This window comes from Martes martes (genome assembly GCF_963455335.1).
Source record: "Martes martes genome assembly, chromosome: 15".
Taxonomy (NCBI): domain Eukaryota; kingdom Metazoa; phylum Chordata; class Mammalia; order Carnivora; family Mustelidae; genus Martes; species Martes martes.
In genome coordinates this window covers 183937-205275 of record NC_137903.1, presented here as the reverse complement: position 1 = coordinate 205275, position 21339 = coordinate 183937, and the positions used below count along the sequence as shown (strand labels likewise).

Here is a 21339-nt window from a genome sequence, read left to right as displayed (position 1 = left end):
GCCCCCCGGACCCCCCCCCCCCGCGGGGCCTCGGCCGCGCCCCACCCCCCCGCCCGGCGGCGTCACGTGGCGGCTGAGCTCCCCGCGTGCGAGCCTCTGTCCAGCGCCAGGCCCCGCTGGATGCCAGCGATGACGGTTGTTTGTCCGGGGATCGCACTCCGGGGAGAGCCTGCTGCCGCCCCGCACCCCTGCAGCCCCGCTGCGCAGGACGGCCCCGGAAACCCGCCTCCCGTGGGCGGCCCCCCCCGCGGACCCCTCCCCTCGGCGATGGCTCTCCCAGGTCTTCCCGGCCCCGGGGCCTCCCCCAGAAGCAAGTCGCCCCGGGGGTGGGGGTCCTCGAGCCGCAGCAGCCCCGGGCGGCCCGCGCCCGTCCTCGCGCCCCCCGCCGCGGCCCCCGCCCCTCGAGCGCCCGCGCCGGAGCCAGGCTGCCCCGGAAGGATCTGACCGGCCACTTCCTGCAATTGTCTCTCTGGACGCCGTCCGCGGGCGGCCGGCGCTCCCCGTCGCCCTCCCGGAGCCCGGCCTCTCGGCCGTCCCCGCCCCCCGCTCGGCCCGCCGCGCCGCCCTCTCCGCAGCCGGCCGCGGGGGACCCGGGGTGCAGGCGGGGGGCCGGGCGTGCGCGGTCCCCGGGGCCACCCGCCGGCCCGGGGCGGGGGCGGACGCGGGCTCTGGCTCCCAGCAGGTCGAGTCTCAGGGGCCGCCGGGCGTGGGCCGGGAGCACTGCACAGCGGGGGAGGGGGCACGGCTTGCCCCTCCGCGCAGACCCCCGCGGCCCTGACGCCCCCCCCCCCGCCGTCCTGGTCCCTCGGGGCGTGCGCTCCAGGAAGGGGCGCAGGGAGGTCGGAGGAGGGGCCTGTCTGCACTTGATGGATGGCACTGGAGAAATGTCTGGCACTTTCTTTCCCCGTGGGGGAGGTGAGGCTGCGGCCACCTCTCCCCCGCACTCGCTCGCATTCCTGCCGCCGGCTCAGGAAGGGCTTGGGTGGGGCTGCAGCCGGGCGAGCTGGGAGTCATCTTGCAAACTCTCCCTCACAGGGACTTACACCGGCGTGGGAGTGGAGGGGCAGGTGGACAGTCCAAAGCTCAGCCGGGGTGAGAGGGTCCATCCATCCTCCCTGGCTCCCAGGCCTCCCCAGCGCGGGGCGGTGTAGCAGTGCCCAAGCTGCTGTGGTCCGCAGACCCTGGGAGTCCTCAAGACCCTTTCAGTGGTCGGATGAGGTCAAGACACCGTGCAATCCTACGAATGCTTTGTGACTTGACAGGTACACTGACAGCAGGAAGGCAGTGGGGGAAACTGCTGTGTCTTAGCAGAAACCAAGGCGGTGACACCGAATGACTCACTGTGTTCTTCATTACCACACACTGGCAGCGGAAGAAAATAAAAATTAAAAAGCCAGTTTTTACTAAGAATGTCCTTGACAAAGCAGCAAAAAAGTATGAACATGTGATTGGTTTATTATAGTTACTTAAATGCGTTAAGAAGGACTCGTTTTAATTTCTAATATGGTATACATGAATGGATTTAACCCACATAAACGAAAACTCTCTGAGGTTCTCAATAATTCTGAAGGGTGTAAACAGGTCCTTGGACCAGGAGTATGAGCGCTGCTGCTGGGGGAAGTCACAGGCTGTCAGGTAGCTGAAGGGGGACTGAGGCCCTTTGCAGATACTGTATTCCCAGCTTTGAGAAGTGATCTTATTTGGAGTAAAGGGGGGAACCACAGCTATGTTTTCTGGGAACCCACTCTCCTTCCAGAGACATTCGCTAGAATACAGATGTGAATGGCCTCTGCTGGCAAGAGAGACAAGACATACAGGCCCGCAGCCCCTCCGAGCTGCCCCTCTCCCCTGTGTACTGGATCCAGTGTTGGGGGCGGAGGGGGACACAGGCATGTTTGTGGCCCAAGTGGAGTAACCCTAGACATGGACCCCCTCATGGCCTTTTCCTGTTGCCTCTAAGGTGGCTCTTTCCCCTCCCCAAAGAAGTCACAGTGTAGCAAGTTTGACAGATTGCAGGATCCAGGAGTCCACACCCTAGCCTGGCTTGGGTCGGGATGGAGAGTGGGTACGCTTGTCTCTGTGTGTGCCACTGGGCATGACTGTGTGCTCTGGTCCAGTTCCGTGAACTCCCGAGTTGTCCCCAACACCAGTCCTCCTGCATAGGTTGTATCTGGTGTCTCCCCCGGGTGAGCACATCTGAGTTGTTCCAACTACTTCTCCGACCCTTTGGCGATGGCAGGGCTGCTGTGGGTGAGGCTGAGGTCTGGCACCTCTCTGTTACCTCTGGCACAGGGAAGGGGGGTGTGGAAGGCCAGGAGGGTAGGCAGGTCAGCCTCGAGTGCTACTCCCCCGCTCCCCAAGGAGCCAGTAGGTCCGAACTTTGCCTTTGCCCTGGAGGGAAAAAGAAGAGGCAGTTGGGGGGGGGAGTAGCACACCTTACCCACTTACCCAAGTGAGAGGAGAGGCTTAGGGATGGGAGTGGGTTGGCTGCTTAAGAAGGGGCCCGGAGGAGGATAACCACCCCCACCCCCGCCCTCGCCCCGGGACTCCAGGGCATGGCGAGGGCAGGGGCTTTCTTCTCTACCTTCATTTCTACATCTCCTCGGAGCTCCAGCTCAAAACCACCAAACTCTTCCAGGACAGCCTTGGTCTCAGAAGACAAGTGGATCTTCAGGGCTGGGAAGAGTAAGAGAGAAGGGAAGGTGGGGGACGGGGAGACAGGGGCAGGGGGATGGGGAACTGCAGGATGCTCTCCCGCCTTTCGGTCTAGAAAGCCTCTGCATTCAGAGTTCCACCCCTCCATTTGGAGTCTGACCATACTGGCCTCTCCCTTAGAATTCTAGACTGTATTGTCCGACACCGTAGCCACTAGTCACCTGTGATTTAAATGATTTATATTTAAATCATTTAAAACTAGGGGTGCCTGGGTGGCTTAGTCAGCTGAGTGTCCGAGTCTTGATTTCAGCTCAAGCCTTGATATCTGCATTGTACGTTCAAGGCCCGCACGGGGCTCCACACTGGGCATGGAGCTTAATATAAAAAAAAAAGGGGGCGCCTGGGTGGCTCAGTGGGTTAAAGCCTCTGCCTTCGGCTCAGGTCATGATCCCGGGGTCCTGGGATCGAGCCCCGCATCAGGCTCTCTGCTCAGCAGGGAGCCTGCTTCTCCTCTCTCTCTGCCTGCCTCTCTGCCTACTTGTGATCTGTCAAATAAATAAATAAAATCTTAAAAAAAAAAACAAAACAAAAAAAACAAAACAAAAAACTGGGTCGCCGGAGTGGCTCAGTCAGTTAAGCAGCTGCCTTTGTCTCAGGTCATGATGTCAGGGTCCTGGGATTGTGTCCCCACATCAGGCTCCCTGCTCAGTGGGGAGTTTGCTTCTCCCTCTCCCTCTGCCTCTCCTCCCACTGGTTCTCGCCCCCGCCCCTTGTGCTCACTCTCCCTCTCTCTCTCTCAAATAAATAAAATCTTTAAAAAAATAATTAAGGGGCACCTGGGTGGCTCAGTGGGTTAAAGCCTCTGCCTTCAGCTCTGGTCATGATCCCGGGGTCCTGGGATCGAGCCCCACGTTGGGCTCTCTGCTCAGCAGGGATCCTACTTCTCTGCCTACTTGTGATCTCTGTCTGTCAAATAAATAAATAAAATCTTTAAAAAAATTAAAAAATAATTAAAACTAAAAATTAAAAATTCAGTGCCTCAGTTGCACTGACCACTTTTTTTTAAGATTTAGTGATTTATTTGAGAGAGAGAGAGGGTGTGCGCCTGAGCACGGGGAGGGACAGAGAGACTCTCCCGCAGACGTCCCGCTGAGCAGGGAGCCTGACTCAGGTCTCCATCCCACCATCCTGAGATCAGGACCTGAGCTGAAATCTAGAGTCAGACTTTGTTAAGGCCTTGTTAGGAGCGTTAAATTTAATGCTCACGAAGTCTTTAAACAGAATCTGGCGCACAGGAAGCACTCTGTTAAGTGGTTGCCGTGACTCTTGTTGAACTCATACTCATTTTAGGGCTGAGGGAACGGAGGCCTAAGGGAGGAGATCGGCCCCGCCTGCGAGGTCAGATCTGGGCTCCCGCTCCCAACCTGGTATCCCCCACACTCCTCTTGAACTCGCCCCGCCGCCCCTGGTCTGTAGCATAGTGGTCTCGTGGAGTCCTTGAGCCGTTTCTGAGAACAGGCTCCACGAAGACTGACCTCAGGGAGGGGCTTTCTCCTCCTGACTGCCCCAGGCAGTGCCCAGGGAGTGTCTGCTGAGCCAGAGCCCTCGGGACTCCCAAGTAGCCCTTCTCCTGCCTTGAGGCTTGGATGGGGTCTGCATGAGGCGCCCCCGGTGGGTCTGGGTCACCTTAGCACCCCGAGGCCCAGCACTCGGCAGTCACTCAGTACAGGTCTAGGGAGTTGATTCGAGTTGAGTATAGCAGGAGGTAGAAGACAGCCGGAAGCACGAGTGGGGAAGAGGGAGGGCCAGCGCGCACTAGGTGCCTACTGAGAGGAGGGGCTGTGCTGGCTCCTCCACAGCCCTGAGATGGGTGTCACTTAGCAGATAAACCGCTGCAGCTCAGAAAAGTCGAGGGACAGTTATAACCTGGTCGTGTCATTTGGGTCTCACACGTAACTCTTCCAAGGTATGTCTCTTATTCTCATCTTACAGAGGAGGAAACCAGAGGCTGGAGGCAGACTGCCACACAGCTGTGTGGGTTGTGGAGCTGAGATTCCCACCCCAAGGGCCGCGCGAAGCCCTCCAGCACATTCGAGAGGGCTCAGAGGCACCGAAGGACAGGCTCCCCTCGGGGAACTGCTGAACACAGCCTGGAAAGACTTCGAAGCACTTGGCAGGAGGGGGCTGGCTCTCTGACAGGACTGGAGGTGATGGGCCCGCATGGAAGCCCAGGCCGGGTGCCAGCGCCCTGGGTGGGGAGCGTGCCCGAGGGGCTTTCCTCGCCCTGCCCACCCGCCCTCTCCGGCCGCCCGGGTCAGCCGCCTCACCTTCCCCGTTAGACTCCATTCTGGAGGCGGTGTTGACTGTGTCTCCGAAGAGACAGTACCGGGGCATCTTCAGCCCAACCACACCGGCGCACACGGGCCCTGTGGGGAGTGTAGGGTGGCAGCCGGGTCGGAGGCGTGGTGGTTGCTGGGCAGGGCAGAGGCGGGACAGAGGCCCCTGGGGACCAGGTGTGCGTGTGTGCGAGAGACCGGGGCGGTGGGGGGGGGGGGGCAGCCTGGGGACAGTCCCGCCCCGGGGGGGGGCGGGGCCCTTACCCGTGTGGATGCCGATCCGCAAGCGCAGCTCCTCCTGCGGCCGATGGCGGATGCGGAAGGAGCGCACCGCGTCCAGCAGCGCCAGCGCCATGCGGGCCACCTCCCGGGCGTGCAGCAGCCCGTTGCGCACGGGGAGCCCGGACACCACCATGTACGCGTCGCCAATGGTCTCCACCTGCGGGGGCCGCCCGGGATGCACGCCCTGAGCGCAGGGCTGGGCCGGGCCCGGTGCCGCCCGCACACCGTGGGCCCTGTCTGTGTTTCGGCGCCCCGTCCCCTGCGTCCTTGCTCTGCCTGGTCCTGGGGCTCCGGGTAACAGTCTCTGCCCGGGTTTCGTGGGCCCCTCTCTGGACGCTCTCTGGCGTTCTGCCCTTCCCCGTGCTCTGACCCCGTCCATTACCACCTCACCTTGTACACATCAAAGTTATCTATGACGGCATCGAAGCAAGTGTACAGGTCATTGAGCAGGGTGACCACCTGGAAGGGAAGAGAAGCCAAGGGGGGTAGGGAGGAAGGGCCCCCATCTGGGATCGAGTGGGAACAGGGGAACCAGCAGGCAGGTCCGACGGGGCGGAGCTGCGAGGCCAAGCACACGGGCCTGGTTTCCGCTGGGCCTCACCTGCATGGGCGTGCTCTCTGCGGACAGGGCCGTGAAGCCCACGATGTCACTGAAGTAGATAGTAACACTGTCGAAGGCTTCTGCCTGGACCGTCTCCCCACGCTTCAGCTGCTCAGCCACGGAGCTGCGGGGTCAGGGACGGGGCGGGATGGATCAGAGCGCGAGGTGGGGGGGATCGGAGCATGAGGGGAGGGGGATCGGAGCACGAGGCGGGGCGGGGGGCGGGGCTCGGGCGAGGCCTGGCCTGGGCCCTCACTGCGGCAGAATCTGGTAGAGCAGGGCCTCAGCTCTGCGCTTCTCCTCCAGGTAGGCCTGGGTGCGCTCCTCCACCAGCCCCTCCAGGTTGTTGGCGTACTGCTCCATGCGCGACAGCAGGTTGTCCAGGATGTTGCTGCTGTTCTCTCTGAGGCCGGGGGTGGGGGGACGGGACGCAGTGAGAGAGGAGCAACCCGTCCAGCACCCCCCCAGGCCTGCCGTGCCCACCTGGCACTCACCCTTCTCGGGATTCATGTCAGCCCACCCCCCAAATGCGGTGGGGTCCCTGGAGAGGGTTGGGGTTGGGGAGCATGGCAAGATGGGTGTGCTGGGGGGAAAGGGCAGGAGAAAAGTTCCATTCATCTCTGAGACCCCCAAGTCCGGCCTGGAGAGACCTTGGCTCCTTTGTTCATCTTTGTTGAAGACAAGCAGGTTAGAAGGAGGCGGAGGAGGTGGAGAGGGTCAGGGGTGGAGCGAGGATGGAGGGTGGGCACACAGGCCGGCAGAAAGGCAGACGGGCGTGGGGAGGGGTTGCTGGGGCATACTGCCGCAGGGAGGGCCACGGGCTGGGCTGGGGGCTCCTGTGCAGGTGTGGGATGCCGGAAGCCTGTTGGTTCTGCTCTGCTGCAGAGGAGGGGCTGGTGGGGGGCAATGTTGGTGGGGGGAGGGGCACGAGAGGTTGGGGACGATGGGACAGCTGATGGGACAGCCGGGCCAGGCAGCCCTCCCAGAAGGGGGCCTGTGGGGGCCGGGGAGGGGGGCTGTGGGTGGGGGAGGTTGTGGGGGTGGGGGCTGTGGGAGCGGGCTGGGGTAGGGGAGGCAAGGGAAGGTGCCAGCCACCTGTTGAACTTGCGCAGCATCAGGCGAACCTGCTGGAAGGACGGCCGCTCCTGCGGCTCCTCTGCCCAGCACCGCTGCATCAGCTGGCCCAGGTCCTCCAGGCCGCTCTGCAAGGCCAGGGAGGGCCGGAAGGGGGGCTGCTCCCCCCGGGTCACGCGCTCCACGATCTCTGCGCAGTGGGGAAAAGAGGGATTGAGGGGAGGGTCCCGCCAAGGGCCAGGGAGAGCTGGTGCGGAGGGCAGGGCGGGGAGGGCATGATGTCCCTGGCACAAAGGCTGGTGCAACCGGGCCAGGGCTAGGGGACAGCAGGGGTCTCACCTTTGGGGCTGAGGTCCAAACCTTCCACATGGAAGACACCGCTCCTCAGGGCAATCTCCTGGAGGATGATCCCGAAGCTGTACACGTCCCCTGCCTGGGAGCCCCGGGCAGGGGGTGAGGCCATTCGCAGGAGCTCGGGGGCTGTCCACAACTTTTCTGCAGGTCAGAGGTCAGGAGTCATGGGGCGAAGGGCCTTAAAACTAAGGGGTGGGGGAAGCAAGGTCCTAGAAGATGCAGCCGGAGTGACCTGGAGACATCACACCGAGTGGTACGGAGAAGCCCCGGGACCACTGTGTCAGGCTCCCCTTTGCACTGGAGGATGAACTGAACCCGGCATCAGGAAAGGCCTGCGGAGCCCTAGAGAAGCCAGACATCAGGCCTCCTGCTGGGCTTGGAAAGTGGTGGGGGGAGGGTCTTAGGGTTAGGGCTCACTGGCATAGAGGGTGTGGCCTTGCTCTGGTTCTGGGTCTCTGAAGCTTTCCAGCCCAAAATCAGTGATCTTGAGCACGAAGCGCCCGTCTACCACGCAGTTGGATGACTTGAGGTTGCCATGGGAGCAAATGGCCCCACTGTGTAGGAACAGCATACCCTGGGGAATTTGGGGAGACGGAGGCCTTGGTATCAGCGGGACCTACAATTGAGGCAGGGGAGAAGCATGCTTGGCCCCTCCCCCACACGTCCCACCTTGACGATGTCACTGGTGAGAGAATACCGGAACATCCAGTCTAAGGTGATGCTCTCGTTTTCCAGAATGTCCTGCTGGGCAGTGAGAGTCAGGCATGTACCCTGGGGACTCCAGGGTGGGTTCGGAGGCCGACTGACACAAACCCGCACAGCAGGACAAAGCCCTGGATTTACTCCAGTGCATCTGCACCACCCCCAAAACCCTGCCCCAGCATTTTACAGATCAGACAAATAAAGGTCAGAAAGCGGGAGAAGCTTGCCTGGGGTCATGGCCAGTGGGGGACAGAAGCAGGGCTAAACCCAGATCTGCTGACAGTCCTTGTCCCCTCACCTGCAAACTCCCACGGGGACAGTACTCTGTGAGGATGCAGATGTTGGGGGGGTCAGTGCAGGCACCCACAAACCTGGTCAGGTGTTCATTCTGTACATCCCGCATCTGGACGTGATAGCCAGTATCAGGAACCTGGCAGGGACCTCGCTCCTCACCGGGAGGCCCCTGCCCCTTCAGGGACCCCCCTCAGTCTTCTTAAGGCCCTATTCACTCTGCAGGCAAAGTCCAGGACCCTGGTGATTCCCACCAGTGCTCCGAAGAACACTCCCCCCTCCCCCAGAATGTGCTCCCTGCTCACTCTGCCTCCTAACCCCTCCACCCCCCAGGGGCATCCAGTAGAGCCCCTCAAGGACCCCCCTCCAGGGTTCCGCCACTAGTCTCTTCCCTCATTTAGGACCCTCTCCCCCGCACACAATATGCAAGGGTCCATTCCTTTCCTGGGATACCCTGTAGCCCTCCCATGACCTTCCCATGTCCCTGGGACTGTCCCCCAGGCTGTCGCCTCACTCCCCCACATTACATGCTTCAGTTCAAACAGGACTTTTCGGGTCAGCTCAATGCGCTTACGATTCACACGTTTCACGGCCACGAGGTTGCCCTGGGCAAGGAATGGAGGATGTCACCAAGATGGCTCTGTGGTGGGGACCGCCCTGTGCCCTGCCCCAAGGATGGCAGTCTTTCCCCTGGCCCACCTTATAATACGCTGTCCTGGCAAACACTTGGAACTGGCCCTCTGTGGTCAGCAAGGAGCCGTAATTGGAACCTCTCTGGAGGGATGGAGAGCAGGAGGGGTGGTCCCGCTGCGAACCTCACCGCAGGTGCTGGAGCTCTGCCCCGCCTTAGCTTGGTGTCAGCCTGCTTCTCTCTCCACATCATAAAATCCTTCTCTGGTTTCTTTCTTTTTTTTTTTTTTTAAGATTTTATTTATTTATCTAGTTATTTATTTATATTTTTTAAAGGTTTTATTTCTTTATTTGACACACAGAGAGAGAAAGAGAGCGCGCGCGCAAGCAGGGACAGAAGGAGAGGGAGAAGCAGGCTTCCCGCGGAGCAGAGAGCCCGGTGTGGGGCTCAAGCCCAGGATCCTGGGATCATGACCTGAACTGAAGGCAGATGCTTAAAGACTGAGCCACCCAGGCGCCCCTTTTTATTTCTTTTTAATATGTATTTTCCCGTACAGTATTTCTGAATCTTGGAAGCCTCCTGTGAAGGAGACTCTGTGGGCATAATTATGATCTGAGGTCCTCTCAGAGGGGCAGTGAGACTCACCCCAGGACACACAGCAAGTGAAGGCTGAGCTGAGACTAGAACCTTGCTGTGGGCCCCAGCCCCCAGGCACTGTCCCCGAGCCCCACAGCCCGCCCTCCCACACCTTCCCCTAACCCCTGCTCTTACCCCACTCAGGGTCAGCCGACTGCCCGCACTCCGGAGATGCCTGTCCAGACTGCTGGGCTGCACGTCCTCCCAGCGCACCCGCCACAGCTCTGAGGCCAGTTCCTTCTCCAGCTGCATCTTCCTGGGGCAGCAGACGTCTCTCTGAACCCACGTGCCATCCCCTGGCCCTGGGCTGGGCAGCTGAGCGGCCCCTCCTCTGAGCCCTGGGACCACCGCAGGTGCTGACAGGGTTGGGGGACAGGGGAGTCCCCTCCTCTGTCAGCTGAGAGGCAGGGGTGTGGGGCAAGTCCTGCCCCACAAGGGACCTTGGGCAGTCACTTCATGTCTCTGAGCCTCATGTCCTTATGTCCAAGTGTCCTGATTTGGGGACTGGTGACCTCGACATTTATCTCAAAGCATTGTTATAAGAATGAAAAGAAAACAGCGTGTGGCAGCGCCTGGCACATAGTCTCGGCTCAGCCAGCACTGATCTTCCCTCCCTGCGTCCCTGTCCCTCCGGTGTTAATGTCTGCATTTCATTTCGGCTTCCCACTGGAAGGCGGGAGTGGGGCTCCTTCACTTCCCTCCCCTGCTCTGGGTTCAGCACCCCTGCTCAACAGACTGGACCCACTGCCTCAGGCCACCATTCCCCATCAGGTCTGCACATCTGACGGAAGGAGACACCAGCCCCCAGGCCAGAACCGACAGGCCTGTGATGCCCAACCGCTCTGCTCTTCCCCAGTCTCCCAGTCCCTTCCAGGCCCTCCTCCTCTCCTCCCGGTGTCCTCCGGCTTTCTAGCCTCCTTCCTTCCTCATCTCCTGTGACCTTCCCTCACTGTCCTGCTCCTCCGTCCCCTTCCCTCCAGGTCCCTGCCGCTTCCTCCACTAGTCTCACTCCCCACCCTCATCCCAAGACTCACCTGTATATGAAGAAGGAGACAGTCAGAACGCTGAGCAGGGAGAGGCTGCCCACCAAAGCCAGCACTTCCAGGGTGGAAAAGTGATCTGCACAAGAGTCCGGGTTCCAGCAAGAGAGATTTGGGTTAGAGAGCAGGAGGAAGAAACGTCGAGCAGTTCATCAGTGAACCAGGAAGATGGATGCAGGGAGGGAAAAGGCAGGAGTGTCTTCAGAAAACCCTCCGCGTGGGAGAGGAGCACCTGTCTGACTCCTGAAGCCGGGGAAGAGACAGCCCGTCTCCAGAACGGAGGCCCGGAAGGCAAGAGGCAGTCACCTTGGTTGCAAGCCGGGTCCTCGTTGTCAAAGCCGCATTCGGGGGTGTCGGGAGGAGGGTGCCCCAGGGCCCAGTTCAGTTTGCGGCCCGGCACGGCCACCAGCTCCTGGGAAGTCCCATTGTAGTTCAGAACAACCTGTGGGAGGGCAGCAGTGGAGGTGGGCAAGGCCTGGGGTGCCGCCTCCTGTCCCGGGGAGCAGGGCTGCCTCCCACCCACCCCAAGGGGGCTTTCTAAAGAAAATTCCATGCAGAACCCCAACCTGACATTCAGGGAGTTTATAACCTTGGGCTGAAGCACACAGGAAACAGGAAAAAGCAACGTTCCCCGTCCACACCCCCAGGCCTAGCGCACGTATCCCTTCTCCAGGAAGTCTTCCCCGGGGGTCTTCCCTGGGTGCTCTGCCCCTCAGGGCTTGTGGCCCCAGTGCCTTCCCGTCCCTACTGAACGGAGAGAGCTACACGGCCCCCCGGTCAGCCTGTGTCTGGGGGAGAGGGTCCTGCCTGTCTGAGGGGACATGGACTTCCTGAGGGTAGGGCCGTGCACCCTCCTCACACATGCTGTTCCCCAAGGGCAATGCCTACGGGTCCCTGTCATTCTGGTGCTCCCCTGGACTGGAGCTGGGTCTCTTATCCAGGGCTCTCCAAAAGTGACGACTGAGCAGAAATGCCCTGGCAGGGCTGTGGGGGAAGGCCGGAGGACAAGAGGTCCGTGCCAGCTGGCACCGTCTTCTGGGGGCACAACCTTACCCTGAAAGTGCCTGTCTCGGGATGCATATCCCAGAGGGAGAAGTCGGTCTCCCGATCTCCATTGCTGTCCATGTGCAGGTATCCCGCCACACCTGGGGCATGGGGGAAGAGGGCTGTTTGGAGAGAGTGCCAGGCCAGCACTCTCCCCTGGGTCTCTATCCCTCGGTCCTCTTTGCCTTGCCCTCCAAACACACGAAATAGTAACAACGTGTTCACAACACGTGTAATGACAAAAGGGACATATGTATCAGCAGTAGAAATGACTGAAGTTGCATACTTAGGAGGACTTTTTTTTTAAGATTTTATGTATTTCCTGGAGAGAGAAAGCGAGAGGCAGCGTGAGCGTGAGCGGAGGGGGAGGGGCCGCGGAAGAGGGAGAAGCAGACTCCCCACTGAGCAGGGAGCCCTGGCCGGATCCTCCAGGCCTGATAACCCAGACTGAGCCGCCCAGGCGCCCCACTTAGGAGGCTTTCTTGAGGGAGCTAGGGAAGTGGGGAAGGAGGCCCAAGGGAAGCTGCAGAGCTTCCTTATATAAGGGAGGGAAGGACAGGCATGGGTGAGTGCCCCCCCCCGCATCTCATGGCCTCCTGCATGGGGCGCCCAAAGGTAGCCTATCTCTGTCACCTCCAGCCCCTGACCTCGGAAGCTCCGGTTCCACATCCTCTGGGTGACGGCCTCCCCATCCATGACAGTTCCCCCGTGTGCCAGAGTCTCTGTCACTGCCTGGACATAGAGCAGGAGCCCGTCGTGGAAGGCTGCTGGGATGGTGTTCACCTGCGGCGGTGAGCAGAGCTTGGCTGGGGTGGGATGTACAAGAGGTGCCGAGTGCAGCATCGTGGAGGAGGAGGAAGAGGAGAGGGAGGGTCCTGGGAGCTCGGTGGAGGGCAAGAGAAAACACCCCCACAGGACAGAGATTTTTCTACTTAAAAGATGCCTCTACCGGTCCCTCTGCTTCCGAATCCTGCCAGGCGGGTAGGGCAGGACGTGTCATCCTCATTTTACTGCGAGGATCTGAGTTTCAGAGGCTGAACAACTTGTCAGGGTCCCTCTTGGTCATCACGAGAACGTGGGAACTGGGGGAAGCATGGGAGGCCTGGGCGTGCAGAGACGGCTAAGAGGACAGGCAGGCTGCTGGCAGAGGGCCAGGGTGGGGGTGGGGGTGTGGGCTGGGTGTCCATGCTAGAAGGGCCCAGGACCCCTCCTACCAGGCCATCTTCCATCGTGAAGTTGAACTGCTCACGGGCCAAGTGTTTTAGCCGCTGCAGGAATTCCAAGTACTCGGGATTACCGGGCTCTTTGTACGTGATGATCTTGGCAGCCTGAGGAAGGGGTCAGTGGAGCGGGGGAGCTGGGAGCTGATCCAGTCCCCCCAGTACCCTGGGGCCCACCTCCCCCAGTGCATCTCTGCTTAGCTCAAGGTCAAAGTGGGTGGGCTCCCTGTCACGTGTGAGCAGGGGGACCCGGGGGATGACTTCTTGAGTTCTGTTAGTCTGTGCTATCGGAACGGGACGCTCTCCCACCCCAGGCCCATTGGCTCATCTTTTTAGCCTCCTGGCTCTGAAGTCTCCCTCCATCCACCCCTCACCCCTCCTGCCCTTCCTCACCTGCCTCCCTGAGCAATCAAGAGCCTCTTTTCTGGATTCCCTTCAGACCCTGAGGAGCCCAGTGCCCAGAAACTGGGTGCCACCAGCTCCAAGTCCCACCGCCCGGGCTTACAGCCTAGACACTCACCTGAAAGGCGCGGTGGGCACTGATATCCTGCCCATCCCCCCTCTCCCAGGGCCTGTGCGGAGCAAGGCCATGTGCACCTTGCAGGCTTTGTCCAAAGAGGTCCAGGTGGAAGAACACGTAGTCCTCCCCACTTAGACCAGCTTCCATGGCCAAAAGCATCAGAGTTCTGAAGGCATCTGGCGAGCTGCATATGTAGATCACTGGGGAGGAAGGGGGTGGTCAGAGAGAGAGAGAAGCCTGGATCCCGGCGGAGTGGGAAGGAGGAACTCAGGGAAGGAAGTTCACCGACTCCACGCGGGTCTAGGCCGAGGCTGAAGGAAGGTGGAGAGGGCTGGGAGGAGTCGGTGGGCGGGCGTGAGGGAAGGAGCCGAGACCGGGGAGAGCCGGCAAAGCGGAGCCAAAGGTGGGGAAGGTGGGGTGAGCCCGGGAGGGAGAGGAGGAGGCGGGCCCGCTGGAAGGGGGACTGGAAGGGGAGAGGGAGTGTGGAGGAGAACATGGAGGGGAAAGGCTGCTGGGAGGCGACCGAAAATGGAGGAGAAAAGGAGGGCTGGGCATGAGGCCGGGGACCTGCGAAGCGTCAGGTGGCCGCACGCACTCCCGGCTGGAGGGAGCGGGGGCACGCGGGTGGGCGCGTGTGGGAGCGCGGGACCGTGGCGAGAGCGGGCGCGGGAAGAGAGACGAGCGGCGCCTCCGGCCGAGGCTGCGGGCGGGGGGAGACCCGCCCGCGCCGCCCCCCTCACCTCGGCCTTTGCGCCTCACGGTCCGCAGCAGCAGGGCGTAGTGGTCAAGGTCGCCCTCGGCGAACTCCAGGTGGTCCACGGTGATGTTGAGGCGGTCGCGCACGCGCATGTACAGCCCCTCCACCACGAAGAAGCAGGGCTGGTCGTCGCCGGGCCGGTAGGCGTAGAGCACCAGCGCCCGGCGCTCCCAGCCCAGCCGTCGGTGCAGCGCCGCCACCAAGTCGCCCAGCTTGGCGTGGCTGGGCCCGGCGCGCGTGGTCAGCGCGTACTCGTCCTTGGCCCCGAAGCCCAGCGCGGGGGCGCCGGCGGTCAGCAGCGGCACCCGCCAGTGCGCCGTGAAGCGCCCCACCGGGGCGGCCGCGTACACGCACCCGGGGCCCAGGAACACCGCGGGGCTGTGCTCCCACTTGAGGTCCACCGCGGCCAGGGGCGCGGCGGTGTCGGAGCAGACGCCCCTCGCGTCCTCGCTGCTGCCCAGCACGGTGCGCACCGTCCAGCCGGGCAGCAGGTCAGGCCGCGCTCGCACCCCGGCCAGGGCCAGCTCCACGGCCGGTCCCACGCGCGCCCACGACCACGGGTACGAGGTGTTGGCCAGCGGCAGCACCACGGCCACCGTCAGGGTGCCCGCGTGGCCGCCCGGGAGCAGCGGCAGCAGCGGCAGCGGGAGCAGGAGCAGGAGGGCTCCGGCGGGGCGGCCGGGGCGCAGCATGGCTTCAGCCCGCGGCTCGGCGGGCGGGCGCTGCCCCTCTGGCCTCTTCGGGGCCCTGCGGCTCAGCGGCCCGTCGCGGGCATCGGGCTGGGCACGCCGCCGCCTCCCGCTGCGCGGCTCGGTGTCGGCGGCGCGGGGGGCGCGTGGCGGGCGCGGCGGGGCAGGTGGGCGCCGGCCGCCGAGCCGGGCCCCGGAGGACGAGCGCGGGCGACCGCGCGCGGGCGCGTGTGTGTCAGGAGGAGCCGGCGCTCGGGGAGAGGGTGCGAGAGGGCGCGAGGGAGGGAGGGGAGCGGAGCGCGTGTGCGCGCGCGAGCGCCTGGCCCGGGAGGGTGCCCGCGGGGGCGTCCGGCCGTCCGGGGGAACGGGGGGGAGGTCCCGAGCCGAGCTCCGAGCCCTTCCTCCCGCCGCTTCCCCTCCCAGACTCGGCCACTGGCGCTTTAACCCCTTCGTCCCCGCCCCGAAGTCGCGGACAGGCCCGCGCCCCCAGCCCGCGGGCTCTGCCCCGGGGCCCTCCGCGCCTTCCTCCTCCGGGAGCGGCGCGCGCACAGGAGGCTTCCGCGCTGGGATCGCGAGCGGGACCAGCGACGCGTGCGGGGCCCGCGGGGGCCCTTTTGCGCCCCACCTCGGCCCTCCCCGTACCTGGTTCCGCTCGGGGAAGAGCGCGGCGCGGGTGCGGGGGCTCGGCGAGGGGCGGCGCGAGCGGACGCAAGCGTGTGGGTCTGGGGGTGCACGGGGGGCGGCGGGCGTCTGGAAGGGCGTGAACTAGGTGAGCCCAGGGTCCCCGCGACCCAGTCCCTCCAGGACCGCCCCGCCCCCACCGTCCAGACCGAGCGGATTCTCGCAGAAAACGGACCCAGTGCGAGGGCGGAGTTAACCCCTTCGTTCCCAAACGGTTCTGGAAGGGGGAGGAGACCGTGCGGGGGCCGGAGTGGGGAGGAGGAAGGGTGGTGACCTGGGGCCGCTCCCGGAAGGTGAGCGTGAGTTTGCTCCGGGCTGAGGGGGATTGTTCACGCGGGACTTGCGGTGCCGGTGGGAGACGGTGTTGGACGGTGTTGGCAGGGACCGGCGGAGGCGTCCCCTGGGGAGAGGGTCGGGGGGGGGGGGTCCTTGACCGCCCGCCGCGTCCCCGCGCTGTGGCGTCAGTCTGCCCTCTCGTGGCCAGCGGGGGTCACTGACGCAGCGGCGCCGCCGCGCTCTCCGGCCCTCGGCCCCGCCGAACTCTCCTGCCGCGAACCGACCGGCTGCGCCCGCGAAACGCTGCGGGCCTGAGGGTAAAGGCGCGCGTCGACGTGCCTCCGAGGAGCCCTGCTTGGGACCGAGAGCGCCGCGGAGTCTGATCGAGGGCCACAAGGAAGGGAGGGTAAATCGCGGAGAGGCTCAGATGGGACTTCCGCTCGCTTTGGGGGACAGCAAAATCCCCAAAGAGAAAGAATCCAGCAAAAGCAGAATGATGAGCGAGGTATTCTGTGCAGAAAGAGAATACTGAGTTATATTTCCTATATCAGGAATTTCGGGAGAATTTTAGGACCATTTTTTCTTAGGGTCTAGAACAAATAGTAGCCCTGGGAGCAACTCCACACGGCAGGAATGCTTTGGCCTGCGTTCTCTTTCTCTGGACACGACTTCACTGCCCACACTCAACCGTCAGTAGGTGAGGGGCGCCAGGCCGGCTCAGTCAGCAGAGGGTGGGACTCTTCTTCTTTTTCTTTTTTCTTTTTCAAGATTTATTTATTTATTAGAGAGACTGAGAAAGAGAATGGGGCAGGAGGGGCCGAGGGAGACAGAGAACCTCAAGCAGATTCCCCACTGAGCATCGAGCCCCTCACAGGGCTCAACCCCAGGACCACCAGATCATGACCTGAGCTGAAATCCAGAGTCCACGCTTGGGACGCCTGGGTGGCTCAGTCGTTAAGCAGCTGCCTTCAGCTCAGGTCATGATCCCAGGGTGCTGGAATCAAGCCTCGCATTGGGCTCCCCACTCAGCGGGAAGCTTGCTTCTCCCTCTCCTACTCCCCCTGCTTGTGCTCCCTCTCTCACGTGTCTCTCTCTGTCAAAAAAATAAATAAAATCTTAAAAAAAAAAGAGTCCGTGCTCAACCAGTTGAGCCACCCAGGTACCCCGGGTGGGACTCTTGATCTCTGTGTTCTGAGTTGAAGCCCCAAATTGGGCATAGAGCTTGCTTGGTAAATAAATAAATAAATAAATGAAAATCAGCTCATGGCACGTGAGTATTTGGATTTCTGACTTGTCTTGAACTATCAGAGAGCTGGCAATAGGTAAGCCCTGCATCCCTTCCTTGAGCTGAGTCTGGCTCATCACAGTTCCTACCCATTGTGTTCACTCATTTGCTTTACCTGCCTGGCTGCTGTTGAAGTTTATATTTTCAATCCTGATCCATGATATAAGGTGTGTGCTTGTAGGAATAACTGAGGAGAGGGGCGCCTGGGTGCCTCTGGCTCAGGTCATGACCCCAGGGTCCTGGAATCAAGCCCCATGTTGGCCTGCTTCTCCGGCTCCCCCTGCTGGTGCCCTCGCTGGCATGCCTGCTCTCTTTCTCTCTCTCTGACAAAAAAAAAAAAAAAAAAAGAAAGAAAAAAAAAAAGGAATGACTGAGGAGAGGCAAGAGAGGGCAGCAGAGGGCAGGTCTTGCAAGCTTTTGTGCGGTAGGCACGGTGTCTTTGTCCTGTATGGGGGTGGTCCAGAGGCCAATAGAGGTAGATAGGAGATCAGAAAACATTTCTGGAGGGGAGCAGATTTTTAAAAAAATATTTTATTTATTTATTTAACAAAGAGAGACACAGCGAGAGAGGAAACACAAACAACCAGTGTAGGAGCCGGAGCAGGGAGCCCGATGTGGGGCTTGATCCCAGGACCCCAGCTGAAGGCTGACATTTAGGCGCCCCTGGGAGGAGACTTTAAAAAAAAACAAACTAGTTTTATGGAGGTATAATTGATACAGCATAAACTGTACATATTTAATGTATACAACTGATGAATTTGGATATACGTGTACACTTGTGAAACCGTTACCATAACATTAAGGTAATAAAGATATCCATCACCTCCAAATGTTTCCTTCTGTCCTCTCTCCCTCTCTCTCTCCTGCACGTGCACACGTGTGCATGCGTATACTTGCGTGTGTGTGTGTGTGTGTGTGTGTGCACATGTTAAGACCACCACACTGAGCAGGAGCCCAATGTGGGGCTTGATCCCAGGACCCCAGGATCATGACCTGAGCCAAAGGAACCTACTAAGGCACCTCCTTCTTAATGACTTTAAGTGCTTATATTGACAATCAACTGGGCTTTAAGAAGAGAAGACGATGCACAAATAACTGAAGTTAAGGTGACATTGACCCATTTGCTCAAGAGCTAAAGAAGCAGGTTTTTTGGGGTGGGTGATAACAGTTCTGGTTTATTGAGTGTGAGGTGCCTGTGGAGCCCCCCAGTGGAGGGGTTTGATGGGCCGTTGGATTAGTGGAGCTCAGGAGGAATGACTGCCCTCAAACCTAATCTAGTCATTGAGCCCCTCTTTCAACTATGGTGGTCTGAACAATTTGCCCAGTCCCTGAGCTGAAGATGACCAAAAATGTTGGATGAAATACTTTAAAAACTCAAAGCACATTGGGGCGCCTGGGTGGCTCAGTGTTAAAGGTTAAGCCTCTGCCTTCAGCTCAGATCATGATCCCAGGGTCCTGGGATGGAGCCCCACATCGGACTTTCTGCTTAGCCGGAAGCCTGCTTCCTCCTCTCTCTCTGCCTGCCTCTCTGCCTCCTTGTGATCTCTGTCTGTCAAATAAATAAATAAAATTTAAAAACAACAACAACCCTCAAAGCACTAATAAGACAGTGAGGAATTATTGGTGTTGAGAACATGAAAGACAGGAAAGCATGGAGGTGAGACAGCAGTAGGACCACTTTTACCCTGTGGTCATTTGCAGATGAGAACTGGGGGCAAAAACGGGCAGTGTGGGGCAAGTGAGACCGAAATTATAGTCCAAATGTCCCCAAAGGTAAGAAAACTGGCAAACCATCTGCCACTTTGGGGTTAGGATCCTAAAAGCTGCATTCCTTGGGGCAAAGCTTGGAGTCAGGTACAGCAGAAGTAAATAGAAAATTCACACTGCAAAATATTAAAAAAACAAAATTAAGAATCAATTAATAGGTTTAAGAATAAGTCAGACAACACTGAAGAGCAAGTAATACATTGGAAGAAAGAACAAAGAAATTTACCCAGAATGAAGCACGGATTAAACGAGAATGAAAAACGTAAGAGCGTTGGAGACAGAAAGGACGCCATGAAAAAATCTGGCATACCTTTATCTGGAGTCCAGGAAGGAGGGGGGAAACAAAAGCCCCCTGCCCCCCAAAAGCCTCACAGATTCAAGAAGATCAATAAACCTCAAGTAAGATTAAGATTGTCCATATTTCGACCCATCAAGGTGAAAGAGCAGGAAATTAAGTCACAGGCAAAATCTTTAAAATAGAAAAAAAAAGGAGGATTGATTACCTTCAAAGGAGCAACCATTAGGTTGGCAAAAAAAATACTTTTCACAGGGTGCCTGGGTGGCTCAGTGGACTAAGCCACTGCCTTCGGCTCAGGTCATGATCTCGAGCCCCGCATTGGGCTCTCCGCTCAGTGGGGAGCCTGCTTCCTCCTCTCTCTCTGCCTACTTGTGATCTCTCTTTCTCTGTCAAATAAATAAATAAAATCTTAAAAAAATAAAAGAAAAAAATACTTTTCACAGCAAAAATGGAAACCAAAGATAGTAAAATAATATAATAAATGTGCCAAAGGAAATTAACTTCCAAGCTAGAGTTCCTTATCCAGGGAAAATGTCCTTCAAAAAACAAAGGTGAAAGGGGCACCTGACTGGCTCAGTTCGTAGAGGCCTGATCCTTGATCTCAGGCTCCTGAGTTTGAGCTCCATGTCGGGCATAGAGCTTGCTTCCAAAAAGAAAGAAAATATATACAGAATTGAAATAATGCACACGTCTACATCTACCAAGAGAAACAGATGCATCTAGCCACACAAATCTTGTACAAAAATGTTCTAGCAGCTTTATTCATAATGGCTCCAAGGTGGAAACAACACAAATCTGTTCCTGTGTGTCTCCCAGCTGGAGGATGGCTCAGTGGGAGGGCGGGTGTATTTATGCAATGGGACGCTGCTCATAAATAAAAACCAACAAATTTCTGATAAATGCAAAAATGTGAAAGAATCTTGAAAAGTGTCAAGCAAGAGAAACTAGACAAAAAAAGAGTACATAGACTGTGAGTCCATTTATGTGAAGTTCAAGAACAGATAGACCTAATCTGTGCTCGTAGAAATCAGAATCATGCTTGCCTCTAGGGCCTGGGTAGAGGGTCAAGAGTGAACTTTCTGAGGTGATAAAAATGTTCTTTACCTTAATTTGGGTGACGGTTACATGGACGGAATACATTACTCAAAATTGAGATGAAAGCTTAAGAACTGTGTATTTTGGTGTAATAAATTATACATCAGTAAAGTCCTTAAAAGAATTACACGACAACAATAGCATATAATTCTGGGGGGGGAGGGACGGTGGTAAACAATTAAATTATCCCTGCATTTTTCACCAGGAGGGCAAACGTATTGCACACAATTAGGCCTTGCTAAATCAGGGATGCATGTTGTAATTTTTTTAAAAAAGATATTATTTATTTATTTGACAGGCAGAGATCACAAGCAGGCAGAGAAGCAGACAGAGAGGCGGGGGTGGGGGGGGGGAGCAGGCTCCCCGCTGAGCAGAGAGCCCAATGCGGGGCTCGATCCCAGCACCCTGGTCTCATGACCCGAGCCAAAGGCAGAGGCTTTAACCCACTGAGCCACCCAGGTGCCCCGCATGTTGTAATTTTTATTTTATTTTAATCAATTGATTGATTGATTGATGCAAAAAGATGATTTTATTAAAGAATGGGGTCAGGACCCGTGGGCAAAAAGAGCTGCTGCTGCGTGTTGTAATTTTTAGAGTAGCCACTAAAAGAGTAGAAAAAGTGGGTAACCCTCCAATGAACAGAGGCAGGTAAACATAATCAGCACCAGAGAAGGCGAGAAGCCCGAGAAAAAGGACTCAAGGTCCCTGGGCGCCTCACCGACGCAGGGACGGCGCCTGCGCACGCGCGCTGGGAGCCCTCCTGGGCGGGGGCGCGTCCGGGGCGGAGCGGGGGGGCGGTGACTTGGCGCGGGCGCTTGCGGTCCTTGTCCCCGCCCCTGCTCGTTTTTTCTGAGGTCTCTGTCGAAGGCTGCCTCCGTTTCCCTTGTAGCCTGTCATCGTCGGTGCTTTTGCCTCTGATTCGCTCAGTAGAATGCGCCCTCCTGCCTCCGGTTTCTGGACTCTGGTGAACTTCACCCAGGCGTGTAGTGTCGCCTGAAGTCCCTTCCTACTCCCTTCACTTGCTGATGCCAAACGCTGTCCTAAAGCCCGCATTTGCAGGGAGGAAAAAGAGGACTATCGCACTTAAGAAAGAAAAGCGACGTCT

General features: G+C 58.9%; 1 protein-coding gene across 2 annotated transcripts; it reads right to left on the bottom strand.

The window, feature by feature from the left end:
- Positions 1-1428: 1428 nt before the first annotated feature.
- NPR1 (natriuretic peptide receptor 1) lies at positions 1429-14906 on the bottom strand. Of its 2 annotated transcripts, XM_080824593.1 has the most exons (22): positions 14127-14906; positions 13387-13586; positions 12861-12974; positions 12294-12429; positions 11656-11747; positions 10909-11044; positions 10597-10681; positions 9698-9818; positions 8995-9069; positions 8823-8900; positions 8303-8407; positions 7972-8043; positions 7720-7876; positions 7288-7443; positions 6970-7138; positions 6131-6277; positions 5875-5998; positions 5664-5732; positions 5256-5430; positions 4983-5081; positions 2585-2676; positions 1429-2391 (listed from the first exon to the last, which is right to left on the bottom strand). In XM_080824593.1, exons 1-22 carry the CDS (start codon positions 14833-14835, stop codon positions 2329-2331), a joined length of 3174 nt encoding a protein of 1057 aa, XP_080680719.1. In that variant the 5' UTR covers positions 14836-14906; the 3' UTR covers positions 1429-2328. The 2 variants fall into 2 exon arrangements, with proteins under 2 accessions (XP_080680719.1, XP_080680718.1); XM_080824592.1 differs by having other exon boundaries at positions 1439-2391; positions 4983-5430.
- Between the last annotated feature and the right edge of the window lie 6433 nt (positions 14907-21339).